Source organism: Cololabis saira, chromosome 4, assembly GCF_033807715.1.
Source record: "Cololabis saira isolate AMF1-May2022 chromosome 4, fColSai1.1, whole genome shotgun sequence".
In the NCBI taxonomy this organism is placed as follows: domain Eukaryota; kingdom Metazoa; phylum Chordata; class Actinopteri; order Beloniformes; family Belonidae; genus Cololabis; species Cololabis saira.
Genome location: NC_084590.1, coordinates 2,368,455 through 2,389,948, shown reverse-complemented (window position 1 = coordinate 2,389,948; position 21,494 = coordinate 2,368,455). Strand labels below are relative to the sequence as shown.

Genomic DNA, 21,494 nt, shown 5'->3' with positions numbered 1-21,494 from the left:
AAAGAAACAGATAAATGAGTCAGAAGCGACGACAGAAAGCTGCAGCGGCGTCGTGTGAGCCGGTAGTTACCTGGCTAAGAACACTGCGTGTTTGATCAGCTGCTCGGCTTTCCTGAACTCCCTCTTCACCACGCAAGCCTGCAGGACACACACCAGGCTTACAGTCGGAAACTAGCCACTCCAAGCCAGCCAGGGGTTCAACTAGAGATGCACCGATCTGCCGATCCCGATGTTGCCGATCACCGATCACAGCGTGAAATCCATAAATTCATCAATATTGTTGTCTCATGTACAACACTGACATTGTATTATTAGGTATAAAAATTAGGAGATGAGAAAGTATCATGAAATGTCTGTCGGCAATATTTCACCCTCTAGATCAGGGGTCGGCAACCCAAAATGTTGAAAGAACCGTATTGGACCAAAAACACAGAAAACAAATGTCTGGAGCCGCAAAAAATGAAAAGTCTTGTATCAGACTTAGAATGAAGGCAACACATGCTGCATAAATCTATGTTAGTTAGAACTGGGGGAAGATTTTTTTTTTCCATTATGCACAAAAGTCGAAATGTTGAGGAAAAAAATCGAAATGTCAAGAAAAAAGTCAAAATTTCCAGAAAAAAGTCAAAATGTCGAGATTAATGTTGAAGTACAATCTTGAGAAAAAAGTCGAAATGTCGAGAAATAATTTGAAATGTTGAGAATAAAAGAAAAAAAAAAAAGAAAAAAAAAAGGTGAAACATTTTTGAAAAAGCACCAGGAGCCACTAGGCCGGCGCTAAAGAGCCGCGGGTTGCTGATCCCTGGTCTAGAGACTCTTAGAGAAGACTTAGACTCGGCTTACAAAGAGTAAGTGTAGCTTACTAGCTTAAGCTTTCCCCTGGCGGGTTGTTGTTGTAAACGTCATCGGATCGGCTGCTTTGAACTATTATTTTCCGATCAAAACCGATAGGGGCATTATCGGGCCAATACCGATTGGTTGGCGATGGATGGGTGCATCTCTAGGTTAACCTGCGGAGTGTTACCTTGGAGGCTTGCCGGAGGACGTCCACCACTACTTTGACAGGCAGCCCTGGAGTAATTTCCTTCATTGCTTCTATACACCACCGGTACGCCTGGAAGATCAGGAGAATACATAGAATCAGACTTCTTACATCCTCCCCGAGCCCTCCGGTCGGTGGTTCCTCTCCCGTACCTCGTCGTAGTGGCTTTTGGCAAAGAGCAAGGCACAGAGTTCTCCGTACAGCGCCGCCTTGTTGGCCTGGTGGCCGTGCTTGGCCAGCTTGTCGGTGTAGGATGTGGCCAGCTTGAACGTCTCCTCCCCCAGGTGGTACTTGCAGTTTCCGTTGCGTACGTGGAGCAGCCTGAAAGTTTAAACAACCATCTCAACGTTATGTAGATGTAAGAAAAAATAATGACATTCTTGAGAAGACTTTGCAATTTTGTCCTCCTTTCTTGCCATTAAATTTCTATATAGAAGAAAAACATTCCTAATTCTCAAAGTTTTTAAAATTCTCATCAGAATCAGAATCATCTTTATTGGCCAGGTTCGAACATTGTCCAACAAGGAATTTGACTCCGGTAGTTTCGCTCTCTATGGTAAAGGTAACAATAAACAAATGAACAATAGACAAATGTGGAATTTCTATGTACAAAATTATAAACATTAAAAATAAACATTTTAAGGTGCAGCAGTTTGAGGTAGTGAGAATAAGAAAAATATGACCTATTTACAATTCCTACAGACAAGAATTATGCAAAAATACAAGATAAAAAATTAACATGTCATGTTAGTCGTGAGTACTCATCATTTTTAATACATGTAATACTGAATATTTATCCTTTCGACAAAGAATGACAGAACCAGTGCACATTTGCAATAATATTCATTCTAATGCGGTTTCCACTAGTACCTACTCAGCTCGACTCGCCTCGGTTCTTCTCCACCAGAGGTTTAACGTGCCGACTAGATATTTTTCTGTAACTATTCTGCCGAGGTTCTAAGCTGCTGAGTCGGCTGTATCTGACATCATCACACTCAGTGTTGGGACTAACGCGTTATTTAGTAACGCGTTATTTAGTAACGCGTTAGTTTTGCGGTAACTAATACTCTAACGGATTACTTTTTAAATTCAGTAACGCAATTAACGCTACCAAACAGTGCGTTACTCCGTTATTTCTGGCTACAGTGAAGCTTTTATTCCCCACACGCGGAGACCAGAGGAAACGTAGTGTGTGTGTTCAAAAACATGACGGTCAAGAGCCAAGAGAAGGAGAGTTTCCCAACGTGGAGATATTGTCATTACAGTAATCCCTGGTTTTTCGCGGGGTTGCGTTCCAAAAAGAACCCGTGGTAAGTGAAATTCTTTTTACAATTATTATAGAAGGCTTCAAATTGCGGAGATCAGCACTGCTGCGTCAGTGACGCCGTGCCTACGGCGTTTGGTACACGTTGACGCGTACCACACGCCGTAGGCACGGCGTCGTTTTGACGCAGAACCATAACTCAGCCTTAAGCCCTGAGACGGCGGTCTCCTTTCCCAGCAGCTGCAGAGACATTCCTCTGGATGGTTTAGTGTTCAGAGACCTGCTCATGTTCCCACCACCGAGGCTTCGGTACTCTACACCCCACCGGGGAACTGGTTCCACTGCTGGGACAGCAGATGTGCAGACTACTGACTCAAGGTTCCCACCAGGATTTACAATCTTTAAAGGCTTTGTTCAATAAGACGCACATAATCCTGTTCACGTCCTCGGCTAAAGACACTTTTGTTTGCCTGTTATTGTGACTTAGACGAAGATCAGATCACATTTTTACAGCCGTTGAACACAGGTGGAGATGGGGGCTCCCTGCGTTTTCTTGCTCCTGTATGTTCGTTATTTGAGGACGACCCAATGACTGGGTTTCACAAATCTAGGACATATTTACTTATAGCAGATATTTCAAGTGATTACAACAAACAACAAAAAAGAAATCCTCTAATGCAGTGATTCTTAACCATAGGGCCGCGGCCCACACTTGGGCCGCGAGCGCCATCTAGTGGGCCGCCAAAAAAAATTCAGTTTTGTGCATGTGGGCCGCGAGGGCCGCGGGACTGCATAGCAACTCCCAACCAAATGAGGAGAAGAAGACACTCAGCTAGCTGTACGTGTAATAGTAAGAGAAATGGTATGTCTTTACAGAGAAAATCCTTCATTTTGCACAGAGTAGGTTTAGATCCGCCAGGATTAGGGATCGATTAATTGGGTCTGCGCCCAGAGCGAGCGAGCGCGTCGTGCTCATTTATCCCCGCGCGTCCCCGCGGCCGGGGAGGTCGGTTGAGGCTGCCGCTCGGGCGGCGGCTCCGTCGTTACTGCTGAAAGATGGTAGATGTAGATGCGTGGGCTGTCGTGTCTGCTGGACTGGACTGTTCGGGCTTTCGAAAAAGCATCGGAAAGTAACTGCTGCAGCGCGACCAGAGAGCTGCGCTGCGGGCTGTGCCCGTCGCAGCTGATCAGGCTCGGATGAACCCGACACACTGAGTCCTGACAACTTATTAATGTAAATAACTTAAAAGTAAAATCAAACTAAGTTTTGTCCTCGCTGTATTTTTAAATATGCAACCCGGAATGGACAGATTCATCCTGGTTCAGTCTTCCCACTGGGACAAAACCAGTGTCTCATACGTTCAGAGACCGTGGCGTTCAAAGTGCGAAAGTGAAACGCCACTGAAACAAAACACAAAGTTTTTCATCAAACATATCCACTCAAGTCTGAACTGAAGTCACAGAAAAATAAACTGACCATCTTAAAACATCCTGCCCATGTTTGGGTCCAGTTACAGCTGTGAAGCAGCTTTCTCCACAGTGAACATAATTAAAACTAAATGTCGTTTCAGGCTCATCAATGAGCACCTTTACATGCAAATGAGAACCTGACACCATCCAACCCAGATTTAAAGTCCTGACAGGAGAAATTAGAGCTCAGTTCTCTCACTGAACAACAGAAAGTGGGGGCATAAGATTATAAGAGGGGAAGAAAGAAAAACTGCAAAACTGTTAAATTGTTAAGATGTGTTTATATTAATTTAGTATAAAAATGTGTTGAGACAATTAACAAAGAAAAGGGGAAATTCAAACTGCTGGTAGAGAAATAAAATAAGATAGCATTTGAAAAATAAAATAAAATCTACTTTATTTTTAAGAGAAAAAAATATGTTTAATTCAAGTTAAACATGTTAATTGCCAAATATGTACTTTTTTTAATATAACAGTCAGATGCAGATGTTGATACAACTATGAGGCTACTTGAATATATATACACACACACACATACATATATACATATATATATATATATATATATATATATATATATATATAATGATGTTCTGGACCTTCGCTTGAGTAAATTTTCTCTAAATGGACCTCTTAAAGTTTTAGTTGAATACCCCTGCTATACAGTGTTTATATTTAACGGGCCCCGGGCCACTCTGTACTGAAAAAATTGGGCCCCAAGGTCAGAAAGGTTAAGAACCCCTGCTCTAATGGACACAACACCCTTTTGAAAAAACTCCCAAATATCGAATAAAACATTTTTTCGCTCCAGGAAGTGGTTTTTCAGGCGATTTCATAATCCGCTTGTTCACAAATGTCATGGAACGCTTCTGCAAGTTTCAGCGTCTCAAAAATATAGTTTCCAGCTGTTTTTGGCCTCATTAATACAACGATGTTGTGATATGACCCTCCTTAATCATTACATAAGGACTTCACCTCTGAGTAATCGTCTGAATCTGCTGTCTTCATCATCTGGAGATTTCCTCACCGGCCGTAGCATCACTCAATCATTTGTCTAAAGGTGTTTTGTCCATTTTCTTCAACAATAAATTTTTTTTTCGTTGTTTTGAAGATAGAGATGACTAGGGCTGCAGCTATCGAATATTTTAGTAATCGAGTATTCTACTGAAAATTCCATCGATTAATCGAGTAATCGGATAAAACATATATTTGTTTAGTTAAAGAGCAATTATAAATATACATAAGATGTTAGATGTTAATTGACATCAAGACTAAATTATATAATCCAGTAGGTTCATGGCTGTTCATTTAAAAACCCTGAATTTACACCAGTTGACCAAATTCACTGCCTTCACTCAAAAAACTAAGGATTTTACCAAGAAATGTTCTTATTTCTAACCTAAAAATGCCATTACACCTGATATTAGACATAACTTAAAATGTTAGGTGTTTTCCCACGTGTTTCAATTGAACTTCCATTTTTGTCAAGCAAATTTTAAGTTCTAGTTAAGTTTTAAGTTAAAGTATAAGATTTTGAGTTTTGGCAGTGTTTAAAATAAACTTCTGAGACCTGCTGTATTGGAGCACATTAGGCACCAGTGCTGCTTGTTTTCTCCATGAATGACTACAGAGATAAAATGAAATGAAAACTACCCAGTTAGCTTTATTACATTTTTATTTTTCTGACATTTTCTGCCTTTTCTTTTAGTTGAAACTGTAGCGGGAACAGAGGTTTATGTACCGGGTAAAGGCTGATTTATGGTTCCGCGTTACAACAACGCAGAATGGTGCCCGTCGCTGCGTACCCTACGCCGTAGGCTACGGCGTAGCCGTGGAGAGCCTGCACGTCAGCGCAGCACCGCCAGCCGGACCGCCGCTCTCCGCCCTCGCCGGAGAGCACCGTAGGCTCTGCGTCGATTTAACGCGGAACAATAATTTTGGCTTTAGAGGGGGAACATAGGAGAACGGACCAGAAGAATATAGCGTGGATTAAAAATAAAAGTTAAGCACTGAACTACATTAGTCTCCCGTCTGGGCCATTGCAGACTGCCTGAGCATGGCATGTTACTAAAACCAAACCTCTTTCTTCCCCCTTTAACGTGCGCAGCGCATGGATGTACGGCGAAGCGTCAGCGTGTTGTGTCGCATTAAATGTGGTCCGGGCGTAATACGAGGCTTTGAGCTGGTGAAATTAAACGAAAAAAAATAAATAAATAAATAAATTAAACGATTCCTCGAGGCAGAGAAAATTCCTCGATCACTTTTTGTAATCGAATTACTCAAATTATTCGAGGAATCGTTTCAGCCCTAGAGATGACGTACAGAAGAGTATTAGGGTCAGGCAGGAGAAAAATAAAAATAATACTTTAGGAGAACAATTTTTTTTTCATTATGCACTTCGAGAAAAAAGTTGAAATGTAGAGAAAAAAGTCTAACTGTCGAGATTAATGTTGAAGTACAATTTCGAGAAAAAAGTCAAAATTTCGTGAATAAAGTTGAAATGTTGAGAAAAAAAGCGAAATTTTGACTTTATTCACGAAATTGTATTTCAACATTAATCTCGACATTTAGACTTTTTTCTCAAAGTACACAATAAAAACATTTTCCCCTCTCAAATATTTTTTCTCCTGCATGTCTTCCATAGCTGACGAGATACTGTCGGTGCTTCCGAAATGTCATACTACACAGTATATACTCAAAAAGTATTCTTAAGTTCGGCACACTTTTGAGTAAATATCAGTAGTGTGCATTAATTGGGACGTACTACTCAGAGCCACACGGCACTTCCTGCCGTTGGGAGGGGGGGGGGGGTGTTACCATGGTAACAACTCCGGCCACAGCAGCAGTAGCAGCTGTTACCATGGTAACAGCAGCAGCACCGCTCCGCTCTTTCCCTTTTATCCTGGACCAAACAAGATGACTCTATATAATATTAATATATACGAATATTATAATATTAATATTAATATTATATAATAATATTATTATACTTCATATTATACTTATGACATACAGGACTGTCTCAGAAAATTAGAATATTGTGATAAAGTTCTTTATTTTCTGTAATGCAATTAAAAAAAACAAAATGTCATACATTCTGGATTCATTACAAATCAACTGAAATATTACAGTTACAATTACAGTTTAAGATTAAGATTCCCAGAATATTCTAATTTTTTGAGATAGGATATTTGAGTTTTCTTAAGCTGTAAGCCATGATCAGCAATATTAAAATAATAAAAGACTTGCAATATTTCAGTTGATTTGTAATGAATCCAGAATGGATGACATTTTTGCATTACAGAAAATAAAGGACTTTATCACAATATTCTAATTTTCTGAGACAGTCCTGTATACGTATCTGTGCAGCACTTAGCAACCAAACACTGCTGCATTGCATTGTGGGAAGTTTCTGCTTAGCTAGTTTCCATCAATCCACAGAATGAGTATGGATAGTACATACTATTGAGTACGTTTTAATGTTTCGGACGCACTAAAAAATCTCACGTACTGTTTTTGCTACTCATTAGGGTGGATTTTTCAGAGATTTGATTTTCTTTTGCAGAAAAGTGTCATGGAAACGCGACTAACAGTCTTTATTGTGTCTTTTCGATGTTATTGTATTGTGTTTATTCCTTTGTGAAGCCCCTTGTGTCGATCCCCTGTCATGTGCCTGTGTTATAAACTAATGACTGGAGATGCTGCAGCAGCCTGCCGGCTCTGGGACTGACCTGACACAGCACTCCACGGCCCGGAAACAGTGCAGGACTTCACTGTGGAGCATGCACAGCTGCAGACAAGACAGGAACACCTTCTCTGCATCCCCGTACCACCCAGCGTCCGACAGGAAGCCACCTACAGACACAAACACAAGCCTCTGTCACCAGCCTGCAGCCTTGTGTGGCCTGGAGTGAATTGGTTTGGTTAAAACCCTGAAACCCTTCCGTTGAGATGAGCAGCACAGATATATGGATACAGAGACATTTGACGCCTGTAGCTCGTGTTTGTGCCATGAATTTAAAAAAAGTAAAAGGGTGAACAACCCAGCTGATTTAAGCCAAACGTACCCAGCACAAAGCCGAACTGGATGGCCTTCTCTTTGACGTGAGCGTCGGACTCTGCGATGTAGGAGCAGCGGCGGCTGAAGGAGTTTGCTAGAACTGAAGCCACTTTGACACCGTGGTCCATCAGGGCCTGGAAGCAGTGATGCAGGAGATGCCTAGAGGAGAGGGAGAGGCAGTCATCCCTCTGCTACTTTCAGTACTCCAGTTGTAAAAAAAAAAAAAAAGAAACCAGGGGGGATGGTGGATTGTATCATATGGGGACAGATAATTTGTGCTGATTACAAATAATATAATATATTACAAATAATAGTATTGACCAAAACACCTGCAGAAATACTGCAGGAATTACATAGCAGCAGTTAAATGCAGCCTTCTGTAAGCTTTAAATATCCACTGGGCTTACATCAAATACATCAAAACACAACAATAAAAAAAAACTGTAAAAACTCTAAATCTTAACAAGAATATTTGTCTTATTTCTAGTTAAAATGTCTCATTTTAGTAAAAAAAAATCTTATTACACTTAAAACAAGACTCATGACTGGAAAAAACAACAATTTTCACCTGTTTCAAGTAGATTTTCACTTGAAATAAGTAGAAAAATCTGCCAGTGGAACAAGATTTTTTTGCTTGTATTAAGAAGATAAATCTTGTCCCACTGGCAGATTTTCCTACTTATTTCAAGTGAAAATTTACTTGAAACAGGTGAAAATTGTCACATTTTACTGGTGATGACTCTAAATGTTGAAATATCAGTAAAACCACATCCATTGATGAAATGACATAAGGGATGGAAAGGGGGGATGGCAGTTTTACAGGGGGGATGATTTGGACCGTTTTTATTTCAGGAGGGGATGATTTGGACCGTTTTTATTTCAGGGGGGATGATTTGGACCGTTTTTATTTCAGGGGGGATGATTTGGACCGTTTTTATTTCAGGGGGGATGCCATCTCCCCTCAACTCCAGTACTGGTTACTTTACTGAGAGCTACTATTACACTATACATATTACAATGTTACAAAGTCTAATTTCATCATCTTTAAGAATAAAAATAAGAATTATAATTCAGAAAATGCTAAAATGTATATTAATGAGGTTTTACTTTCTAATGTTTCCTCAGCAAAGTTTTAATTTGTGTGCAAGAAGGTCTCAAAATCCTTGGGTATCATAAAAAAGGTTAAACCCTTTTTAAAAGTACCGGTAGGCACTTTATTAACTTTGTACAACAGTTTAATGTGTTCCCATATCTCTTATTGTAATTTAATTTGGGTTAGCACTTATCCTTCTTTTTTTTACAACCTATTCATAGACTCCAAAAATATTTGTAAGAATTGTTACTAACTCTCCACGTTTAACACCATCCACACCTCTGTTTAAAAAAATTCAAATGCTAAGAATGTACGATGTGAATAAGTATCAAACAGGAATCCTGATGTATAGTCATGCTCTCCGTTAACTTTACCCAGACATTTTCATAATTATTTTGAGTTTAATTCTTATTATCATTCATACTCCACAAGAAAAGGAATGATTTGCACATCCCCTTCTGCAGAACCGCAGATGCTACATGTTCATTTATGTATCAAGGTGTTGTGCTGTGGAACAGTTAAAAACATCGAAGTGAAACATAATCAACATTATCTGCATTCAAAAGAAAGCTGAAAAAAAATTATAGATTTTTAAAAAGGGACCTATTATGAAAAACAGGTTTTTCTTGCTTTAACATTTATAAAGTGGTCTCCCCTCAGCCTTTAATATATCTGTGTTTTTCATTCACCACTATTCAAATACATTTCTAAGCTATTTAATTGTATTCTGAAGTATCGTATAACTGAGTTATTAGTTATACTGTATAGGCTTATGTATTGTGCTTATATGGTTTTGTGAATTATTGTTTTTTATTTTTTATTGTTTTTAGGAGGGGGAGTCGCTCATAAGCCCTTATGACCTGTCCTGCTCATCTTTTCTTAACTTTTTTTCCTCTGTGTTATGTTCCTTTTTACGAGTGCAAACAATAAAAACATTACTGGACAGAAAACTATTTTAAACATTATTTTACCACAAAGAGGAGGACTAAAGGTGTAAAGGATAATTTCTTTAGTTTATCCTATCAAACATGAGTTCAATTCTCTTAGTTTACTTATGAATTTGAGCATTTGGCCAAAAATAATTTTGGAGGTTCGAGAGACCGTTACATTTTAATTAGTTTTTGAATCTGGAAGAATATTTGTGCCATTAGAAGGAGGTTTGAGATAAGACAGGTTTCCAGGTGCTGCAGCACTGAGGCATTCAACAATACGACCAGGGAAAGTCCAACTAAAACGTCCAAACTTCTGCTGACCAGTAAAAAGGGAAAATATACATGAATCTAGTCTCCTTTGAAGATGTGCATCTCTAACACAATGGAAGGGGAAATAATGAGCTGCGGTCATCAAGTTCAATAGAACTGGATGATAATATTTAATATGTTCTTAATTTGGATCATCTATAGTGTATCATAGACGACTGTCCTGCATGTGTAGGATGTTGATTCCTGTGACTATGTTTCCAGCATCAATAACCCTTTTAAAACCCAAATATTGGCAATAACCCGGTTTTGCATGGCCATGTAAACACCAATAACCCCTTTGAATAACCTGAATTTGAAAATGAAAAGTATGGTCATGTAAACGCCAAACGGAATATCCCCATCAAACGGAACAGGAATTTGTTTTCTGCACATGCTCTGTTCACAAGGAATCCTGGTCTTTTGAGTCCAGGAAGTTCTTCTAAACACGGAGAAACCAAGACCCGGAGGAGACTAATCACTTCATAAATGTAATGAAGGATATGAACATTTCTGCATTTGTAGACGGTAGAAAGTACCGGGATAGAAGATTTACAAGAAGGTGAGAGAAAAGTTGCGCGAAGCAGCATTTGTGCAAACGCCAGACCAGATCAAGCACCGTTGGAAGACGCTGAAAAAGGCGAACTACAGGGCTGAGAAACAAAACGGTGTCAGCGGGTCCGACCCATCTACCGTCCCCCAATTCAACATAATGGATGAGATTTTGGGACAAAGACCCAAAGAAAGAAGGAATTAACTTCTACTGGGCTGTTGATTATCCACTGTGCTGCTGTTGTTGTTTTGGATTTGGATCCAGGAAGAAGAAGCGGAAATGACGGGAATTGCGTCATGATGTTCTCCGTGCGTCGCTGGTTTGATCCAGATATCCCAAATTAGAGATGCACCGATCGATCGGCCCCTGATCGGGATCGGGTCGATAATGGCCCTATCGGTTTTGATCGGAGATCGGAAAATAATAGTTCAGAGCGGCCGATCTGATGACGTTTACAACAACAAACCCCCCCCCGCGCGCACGGGCGTTCCCGCATCTCAGACCGAGCGGTCCTGAGGACGCGTCGGCCTCGCCGGTGCGGGAGTTTTACAATGTCTGAAAAGGAAAACAAATTTGCAGTTTGCAAAGTGTGTCCAAAGGAGATACCACAAGGAGGAATGTTACTAAAGACAACGAAGCTGATAAGACATTTGAAAGTTCTTCACACGGAGTATATTGAGTTTTCAAAGTTGGCTGAAGCAGAAAAAAGGGAGAGAAAAAAAGGAGCGCGCAATAACAGCACTAACTCAGCTGTAACATAGACTTATAAACGACAGCAAGAAAAATAAAGAACTGCATCGTAAGGTAATGGATTCATATGCTTTGCTCATCAGCCGCTTTCTGTTGTAGAAGACATCGGGTTTAAACACGTTTGCAGCTTGGATCCGCGGTTTGCGCTGCCGCGGTGCGCGCTGCTGCGTCGTAAATATTTCACTGATGAAATCCTGTCAATCCTGAGTTTTACCAGAATATATAGAGTCCAAAGCCTCATGCAGGACGACGGTCGTGTCAGTCGCTTCAGGAGTGACATGTGGATCTCTAGTGTGAAGAGTTTTGCTTCACTCACAAGAGTTTCCTCACATGCAGCGGATGCTACCGCTAAAGCTTTCACAAAGCTTAATAATTCATAATTAATTTTTATTTTAACATTTAATTCCTCTTTCCACAGGAAAACTAAGGTTTATAGTTTACAACTTGTATCAACTTTTAAAGAGTGACAGGTCTGCTGTTGTCTGTGTTGTTGCACATGTTGTACATAATTATTACCACAGGAAAGCTGAAGCTACTAAACTACACTTACTCTTTATAAGTCAGTGTCGTGTACATGAGACAACAATATTGACGAATTTATGGATTTCACCCTGTGATCGGTGATCGGCAAAATCGGGATCGGCCGATACTGGTTTTCGAGATCGGTGATCGCCCCTCAAAATCCTGATCGGTGCATCTCTATCCCAAATGATTATAATTATCATGTAAACGGAATATTCCCAATGTTTCAGTAACCGGAATATTAGCAACAACCTGAATTTTGACTGCATGTAAACGTGGTCACTGTTTCAGTAACCGGAATATTGACCTTAAAGCATGAGGCTCCTTTTAAGAAATGAGACTCTCTAGCGCCACCCTTCACCATGACGGCCGTCGGGGGTACTGCAGCCAACAGCGAAGCCGGCACGGGAGAACGGGGAGAACGGGGAGAACGCGCATGCAGCGTCATTTGACATCACATCCGCAGCCCAGCGCGGGAAATTCCAGTCACAATTGCAGCACATTTTGCAGCACACAGCCTGTTCAAGGCAACGGAGAGATACGCTAGAGGGCTCATTCGCTTTGGTTTGGAACGCTTCATCTGACATTATTACTAGAAAACTTAAAACTTATACAAATTTTTTTTATAAATCCTGCCTCATGCTCCTTTAACCCGAATTTTGTCTGCATGTAAACGTGGTGAATGATCAGAGCAGTATCAGTCTGTTATGAGAGTCTGCACAGAGCTGGTCCACAGTTCCCAGCCAGGTGTGTGGGAGCAGAACAACATGTCAAACATGTGGGACAGACGGCCATGAGGACCAGGGTTGAAGAGCGCTGGTGGAGTCACCCGCGGCCGGACGGGGACATTCCTCCACCAGGAAAATACTGTTACAGAAATACTGTGGGGAGAACAAGTATTTGGTACACTGCCAACTGTGCAGGTCTGCCCACTCGCAAAGCATGTAGAAGTCTGTCGTTACTGTCAGAGCTTCTCTTCAATGGTGAGGGGTGGAATCTAAAACAGTCCTGACAATCACGTTGTATGATTGTTATTGCATGACATGAGGATTTGATACATCAGGAAAACAGACCTCAATAGTTGATACCATGCATTACCTGTTCAGACAAGTACAGGCGAGCAGGTCACGTTTCTCATCTACCTGTATGTGTGTCCTATTTTGATGCAACAATAAATTACACTTGTTTTTTTTTACCATTTTACAGAGCCCTGCCCCATATAGTGGTTGGTTCTTTATTTTCAAAGTGCTAGTCTTATCCCGGCTGCCTTACCTTGCTTTAACGGCACTGTTTCAACTTGTTTGAGGCTTTAAATTGGTTGTTGATAGATCAATGATCATTTGGAGACTTTTAGCCATCAAAGTAAGACATGAAGTTGTTATCAAGTCTTTGCGACTTTAAGGCCCTGTCCCAATCCCCCCCTAGTCCTACTTTTCAGCCCTACCCCTAAATTATGCGCGTTCCCGTGAGGGTAGTGGTGTCCCAATTCCTCTCTTCATCTAGGGGGAGTGGGGAAAACGAGGGCTACTGGATATGAATCTGGCCCTATGGATCGGCGGATTTCCGATGTTCACTAGCTGAACTAGGGCCAGAAAAATTTCCCAGAATGCTTTTCGTCGTCATTTGCGGACTGAATAAAAAAAAAAAACATGGGACATTTCTTATTTTTTAGTGAATAAAATCAATATTTTGAGTTAGTTTCTGCATAAAAATGCGTTTTGATTACATTTCTAGCGAGAAATATATATTTTACTTTCATAATATTCACTCAGTGAATGTACATAATCACTCGTTTGCCCGTTGTTGCAAAGTCTTTTTCAAACCTCGCCAGAATAAAGGCTGATTTATGGTTCCGCGTTACACCAACGCAGAGCCTACGCCGTAGGTTACGCAGCGACGTACGCCGTACCCTACGCCGTAGGCTCTGCGTCGATTTAACGCAGAACCATAAATCAGCTTCCGACCCGGTGGCCGTTCTCATCTCGAAATTTTCGGAGCAAATTTCTTAACAGGCGTAGCTACAACTGTTAGATTTCATCTATTAAACCAACATTTATTTTCCTAAATGATTTATTTCAGCCAGCGGTAATTCTCCACAGAGCTGCAGGTTTTTCCCCGGGACGATCGCGCAGGTTGACCCGGCCATGAGCTGCTGCTGCTCCCCGGGCCGGCGGCTCTTCTCCCAAAACATCGGATCAAATTTCTTAACAGGCGTTATTTGGATAAACTGAGCCCAGGTTGGGGATCTTAACGGTTACTTTTACGCCTGAAAAAATATTATAACTTAATAAAGTGGCATATTAACAGCGCCACAGCTGAAATTAAAACAGCTTTTAGCTCTGGGCTTCCTGATATGGTGTGACGTATGTGCAAACGTAACTACGCAGTCGCTTACGTACCTGAACGTAAACCACGCAGTGAGGTAGCAAGCAAAATTTAGGGGTGGTGCTGAAAGTAGGAGTAGTGGGAGTATTGGGACAGGGCCCTGGGAAGATTACAAGGGCCCTAAAATTTGTGGCTTCTTTTTTAGGGGTAGTGGTAGAAAGTAGGGGGTGTATTGGGATTGGCCCTTACACTGTTTCAACATGTTTGAGGCTTTAAATTGGTTGTTGATAGATCAATGATCATTTGGAAACTTTTATCAATCACAGTAAAACATGAAGTTGTTATCAAGTCTTTGCGACTGTAACCCGACTAACCCTGACTTCATGCTCTCTCTGAACTACAAGTGCACAGTCAAACACGCTGGGCCCGTTCTACTAATAATCCTGTATTTATGAGCAACACAGCCTTCTTCATTTATTGACAGTAAAGTTTCTCATTTATTTACTAAGGGATTTAGGAATTAACTGAACCCAAAGAGCAAAAATATGGAGACATGGCAATGTTATTCCTCGTGCTGAAAAATAAATGCTGCTGGCTGCAGGGAGGAAACAACTCCATGCAAAGCTCTGAGCAACTTTTGGCCCACATCTTAGGAAATTCTGCCAATGAAGTGTGTAGCTGCAAAGGTGGCAGAGTACTGCAGCATTAGCATTTCCATCAGGAACAGTTTCTTTCTGGAGATAACTCAGATGAACATGGACGGTGTGGGCTGACAGGTTTCTTACCTCTTGTCTGCGGCCCGCAGTACTTTAGCAAACACCTCCAGCTCACAGAACTCTCCTCCCAGCTGGCAGAGCCGGCCCTGTTGGTAAAGCTGAGACACACAGGGGGGGAAAGGTGAGCGAGGATAGTGAACGAGAACAGTTCAGATGTGCGCTCTTCTACTGCAAGATCTTTGTTAAGTTGATAGCACTTGATCTAGAAGATGAGAACATCCTTGTCTTTAGCCTGAATTAAGGGGTGCGTCCGAAATGCCATACTAAGAAGTATACTTAAATTCGGCACACTTTTGAGTAAATATCAGTAGTGTACATTAATTCGGACGTACTATTAAGAGCGCACACGTCACTTCCTGCCGTAGGGAGGGGTTGTTACCATGGTAACGTGTCACAGCAGCGGTAGCAACACCGCTCCGCTCTTTCCCGTTTATTCTGGCCGAGCAAGATGACATTATATAATATTATACGAATATTATAATATTAATATTATATAGTAATATTATTATACTTAATATTATACTTATGACATTATACGTATCACTTAGCAACCAAACGCTGCTGCATTGCGGGAAGTTTCTGCTCGGCTAGTGTCCATCAATCCACACTAATACATTTCTCCAGAATGAGTATGGATAGTACATACTATTGAGTACGTTCTAATGTTTCGGACGCACTAAAAAATCTCGCACACTCATTTTGCTACTCATTAGGGTGGAAGTATGCGATTTCGGACGCAGCCATAGTTCTGCGTTAAACCAACACAGAGCCTATGCCGTCGCCGTGACGCTGCCGTGAACCTTCGGACTTCTCCGTCACTCCATTTCTCCGTGGTGCAGTACCCCCCGAGGGCACTAGTTGATACTTTGTTTAGTTTCCGGTTTTTCCGGTCACAGTGAATCAAAGAGATAAGGACAACTATTGTGGGGAGGAGAAAAAAAATAAAAAATAAAAAAAAATCACACACATACAAGAAGAAAAGAGCGCTGAAAGTTCACTACTACTTCACGAACCGGAACCGGAAATGCGTAGCTACTAGTGTTGTCCCTATCGATCGGGCCCGATAACAGCATTTTCAAAACATCGGTATCGGCCAAAAAAGTATCGGGACATACCTAATTGTTAATGTTTTTAATACATATTAAATCGTTTTATATATCGTCGCATTTAACGTCACATGGTTTACATGTTTGAATTGTGAAATTTCATATGTTCATGTTCATTAAGCTGCTATTTATTTCATGCCATTCAGAATGTTGCACTAAGGTTAAGCCAAAAAGTATTTTAACTTTCTTGTGTTTGTGAGTTTGACTGGATGTCATTCAGCTACTTCTTTTGAAGTTAAATTCATTTATTTTTGTTATAAATAAATGAATTCTGCACTTTTTGTTTTAGTTTACAATTTAATTTTTTTACATTTTGTGGCACCAGAGCTGATAAGCTTTGTTGAAATAAATGTCCATGTTGTTCTCCAATGGACAAGAAAAGAAACTTGGGATCATTTAGTTTTAGTCCTCTTTATTTTTTCTTTTTCTTTTTTTAATTCATTGCCAAAATGTATCTGATCGGGAAAAGGTATCGGAAATGTATCGGGAGCCAAAAAAAGTGATCGGATCGGGAAAAATCGGGATCAAACTCAAGTGATCGGGATCGGATCGGGAGTTAAAAAATCCTAGTTGCTACCAAGCAAACCAATCACAGCCCTCTCGGCCGGCGTTGGGTCTGCGTCGCCTTGACGCGCAGTTACATTTTTTGGGAGGTGCAGGTCAGGCTACGCCGTAGGGTATGCGTCGACGCGTACCCTACGGCGTAGGCATGGCGTCGTTCATAGTTCCTATTTTCTGCCACAACCATTGAATGGTATGATATATAGAGTCGTGGGTGGTGTCATCCGACTCAGTTTTGAGTCTTTGACTTTTATTGGTGAAAATTGCACGCACGAGGGCCCGTTCATCGCTGCTTGCAGCTTTAATTATTGTTATTGTCTCATTTTTTGGCCAATCCGCATTTATTATTTTCCTCTCGATACAATAAGATATGACCATTTAAAAATGAAGACGTGCAAATCTGATTAACATAAAACTTTATTAAATCATTTAAATGTATGAACTATTACTAGAGGCAGAATCATGTGTTCAATGAGACTGTTCACAGATACGGCCGCCTGGTAATCAGCAGGATACTCCCAGCCGCTGGCTGATGCCAGAAGAAGAAGAAAAAAAGGCCAATAATGCTAGATTAATTACTTGGCCTATTAATTAGTCCACCTCTAGATCATACAGGAAAAAATAACACCCAGGCTCCAAGGAATGTTTCAATTTGGCTCTCCTTAAATTACACAAAAACAGCATCAACACGTGCTTGTGAAGGAGAGTGAAAACAGCGTCTACAGTACATCGTTATTTGACTGGACTACAGTCAAAACAGTGTTTAGATGAGCCTGGAGGGTTTTCCTGCCAGTGTCAGGGACAAATGAGGACTGCAATGGTTCTGATGACAGAAAATCACTTGCACTGAACGCTCCAACCAAGAACAAAAGTTTCAGTTTTAATAATATTTTTATTACTGTTGATTCAACGGCAGTACTTTGAGTGCTACTACGTTCAAGAAGTTATACTAAGAAGGATACTGACTGGTTATTATGCACAAAGGGGAAAAAGGCTCTGAAAATCCCTTCACATATTAAGTTGCTGGAGGAATCTCTTTACAAAGCGGTCACACATCTACAAATTGGCACGAGGGCTTAACTAAAGGTTGTTGTAAACATTGTGTAACAAGTCCTCATCTGACAGTGAATTAAAAAGAAAAGAAACTGAATGATAAGAGTTCATAAGAAACTGTGTCTGCCTTTAATTAATTAAACTCCTCAATGTGTGGCCCTTTAAAAACGTTAACTAGATGAATGCGGCCCTCTGGTACAAACTGTTGTCCAGCCCTGCTCTGGGAGGTTCCTCTATTTTATCCTCAGATTTCTGGCCATCTTCATCAAAACTCAGTGACTGTGTTTCCATGCATCAATAACCCTTTTAAAACCTGAATATTGGCAATAACCCGAATTTGCACGGCCATGTAAACACCAATAACCCCTTCATATTCAGGTTTTTAAAAACCTGAATATGACCCCTGGGTTACTCCTTTTAAAACCCGACTATTCGATCATGTAAACGCCAAACGGAATATCCCCATCAAAAGGAACAGGAATTTGTTTTCTGCACATGCTCTGTTCACAAGGAATCCTGCTCTTTTGAGTCCAGGAAGTTCTCATAAACACGGAGAAACACAAGACCAGGAGGAGACTAATCACTTCATAAATGTAATGAAGGATATGAACATTTCTGCATTTGTAGACGGTAGAAAGAACCGGGATAGTGAGAAAAGTTGGGCGAAGCAGCATTTGTTTTGAATTTGGATACAGGAAGAAGAAGCAGAAATTACAGGAATTGTGTCATGATGTTCTCCGTGCGTCGCTGGTTTGATCCATATATCCTAATGATTAATTCCCATGTAAACGGAATATTCAGAATGTTTCAGTAACCGGAATATTAGCAATAACACGAATTTTGACTGCATGTAAACGTAGTCACTGATTCTGTTCACAGGTTTCTTGTAGCCACAGACCCAGTAGATCAGTCAGTTAGACCAATCTTATTTCACTATATTAGCTCGCTTATCTTTGTAACTAAGACAGTTTGCAATACTTGAGATGCAACAATGCATAAGAAACAGAAAAGATTAATTTAATGCAAATTGGATATATCTCAGTTGCTACTGTACATCCCCTTTTCAGGCAGCTGAATTTATAAAGGTTTGTAAAGCCATTCCCCTGCCACTTATTCATTTGATTAAAAGTGCTCTAAAGTATATTATATATCATAGATATTGAGACAGCCCTTCCTGTGTTAGTTATTGGGGATTATGGGTTATTGGATAAGAAATGTAATAAGTTTATGAGTGCTGTCTTTAAGTCGAGATCATTTAATGACTATCACAGAGTGTTATATTCTGACACTTCACAGTCTTTAAGTTTGTCTACAGTAGAAAAAGCCAATCAAACTATATCAAATGGCCCATTCCCTGCAAAGTCAAGGAAACTCATTTTAAATTGATCAATAAAATGTATCCAACCGCTGAATTTTTGAGACAAAGATTTCAATTTGAAGTTGACCCCTGTCCTTTTTTTAATGAATCTGAAGAATCATTTGACCACAAGTTTCTATTGTGTCCTGTCTCACAAACCTTTTGGCGTGAAATTAGAAATTGGCTATCTTTAATAATGAACGACATTCCAAAATTAGAAATATCTAATATTATTTTCTTACATAGATACAATTGACAAATCAGTGTCTCTCTTGGTAAATGTCATTCTTCTACTGGCTAAATATCATATACACTGTTGTAAGTGGAGAAAAATTAAGCCCTCTTTCAAATGTTTTTTAAATTTCAAACTTTTTTTTGTCTCTATACATTTTTTTTATTGAAATCACTCTTATTAGCCGATATATCAAAGTATCTTTTATTCTAATCTCATTCTGAAATGTTGATGCTATGTGCCTAAAAAATCCTTACTGTTTTTTGTTATTAATGGTACTTATGTTTACCTTAATGACTGTGTTTCCATGCATCAATAACCCTTTTAAAACCCGAATATTGGCAATAACCCGAATTTGCACGGCCATGTAAACACTAATAACCCGTTTGAATAACCTGAATTTGCTCATATTCAGGTTTTTAAAAACCTGAATATGAGCCCTGGGTTACTCCTTTTAAAACCTGAATGTTGGGTCATGTAAACACCAAACGGGATATCACCATCAATCAAACGGAACAGGAATTTGTTTTCTGCACATGTTCACAAGGAATCCTGGCCTTTTGAGTCCAGGAAGTTCTTATAAACACGGAGAAACCAAGACCAGGAGGAGACTAATCACTTCATAAATGTAATGAAGGATATGAACATTTCTGCATTTGTAGACGGTAGAAAGTACCGGGATAGCCAGATTTACAAGAAGCTGAGAGAAAACTTGCGCGAAGCAGCATTTGTTTTGAATTTGGATACAGGAAGAAGAAGCGGAAATGACGGGAACTGCGTCATGACGTTCTCCGTGCGTCGCTGGTTTGATCCAGATTTCCCAAATGATTAATTACCATGTATACAGGGATAACCCTGTTTCCTCACGCATGGAAACAGATTATTCCCAATGTTTCAGTAACCGGAATATTGACCTTAACCCAAATTTTGACTGCATGTAAACGTAGTCATTGTTTGTGTATATGTCTCTTGTTCATGATACCTCCCAACAGTATGTTCTATCTCTCAGACGGTTCTGTACATCCCTTTTCCAGGCAGCTGACCAGTGTTTGGACCAGCAAGGATCTGGAAGCTCGTCTGTGTTAAAGGGGTTTCAAATCTTACTCAGGACTTTCTCAAACATCAATGTATCAATGAGGCAGCCAGTCGTCGTCAAGGTTACGCTGCTTCCTCCCGTCCCAGGGTTCCTACACATTTCTCAAGGTCAAATTCAAGCGCTTTTCAAGCACTTTCAAAATCTTCAAGCACCTTATCGCTCGTGTAAAATATCTACAGGAATATATATGGGTCAATGACGTGACGCCTATATTTTCTGAAAAAGATTTTTTTTTCAATTCAAAAACGTTTTAAATGGATAAAAAAATACCAGATATAAGAACTACCTGTCCCACATATGGACTCACTTGAATTTTACAAAAATACTAGTTATTTGGGATTTTGTTGTTGTTTTAAGCGTCAAAATGTCATGTGGTACGACCGTCCGACCAGGACTCTTTTTTTGAAAACTTTGTTTAAAATCACTCTAAATGGATTTAAATCAATCTTCTGCCCTATCTGGCATGATTTCTGAAGTATCTTGTAGTGTGTAAGATTACAACACATTTGTATTTCCATCATAATATACAAACAAAGTTTGACTGATGACGTCCATTTTATGAAATATCATGTGGCGCGACCATTAAAAAAAAACAACATTTGTATAATACTGAAAACTTCTCAAAGTGTCATGTCAAGATGTTAAGGAAATTAATTTATTTTAATATGAATCATGGTTGCACCACATGACCTTTTTTTAAGGCTAGTGCCAATTCATCTTGACAAAAAACTCTGAAATCACTTAATTTAAAATTTTTATATGATTTTACGTGTACACAATATTCTTAATGTTTGAACTACTGCAAAATATATTCTTTTTTTATTATTTTAAAATTGACCTGTTGAAAATCCTTATTCGTCATTGACCCACATACACTCATAATTATTTTTCCCGTTTTTTATCACAACTTTGTACATTGTATCGTGCTGTAAACATGTAGTTATGTTTCATCTTACTGATTTTTATTTATCTTTGTAATAACTAAACTATACAGGA

At 39.9% G+C, this 21,494-nt stretch overlaps 1 protein-coding gene across 1 annotated transcript in view; it reads right to left on the bottom strand.

Annotated features, from left to right (window-relative positions):
* The window catches only part of appbp2 (amyloid beta precursor protein (cytoplasmic tail) binding protein 2), a 29,638-nt gene that overhangs the window by 6,966 nt on the left and 1,178 nt on the right, over window positions 1-21,494 (bottom strand). Inside the window, exons 2-7 of the mRNA XM_061718655.1 lie at window positions 15,103-15,191; window positions 7,844-7,995; window positions 7,508-7,631; window positions 1,195-1,363; window positions 1,025-1,114; window positions 71-138 (exon numbers count right to left, since the gene is read on the bottom strand). Of these exons, the coding sequence (XP_061574639.1) occupies window positions 71-138; window positions 1,025-1,114; window positions 1,195-1,363; window positions 7,508-7,631; window positions 7,844-7,995; window positions 15,103-15,191 (692 nt within the window). The remainder of the gene's footprint in view (window positions 1-70; window positions 139-1,024; window positions 1,115-1,194; window positions 1,364-7,507; window positions 7,632-7,843; window positions 7,996-15,102; window positions 15,192-21,494) is intronic.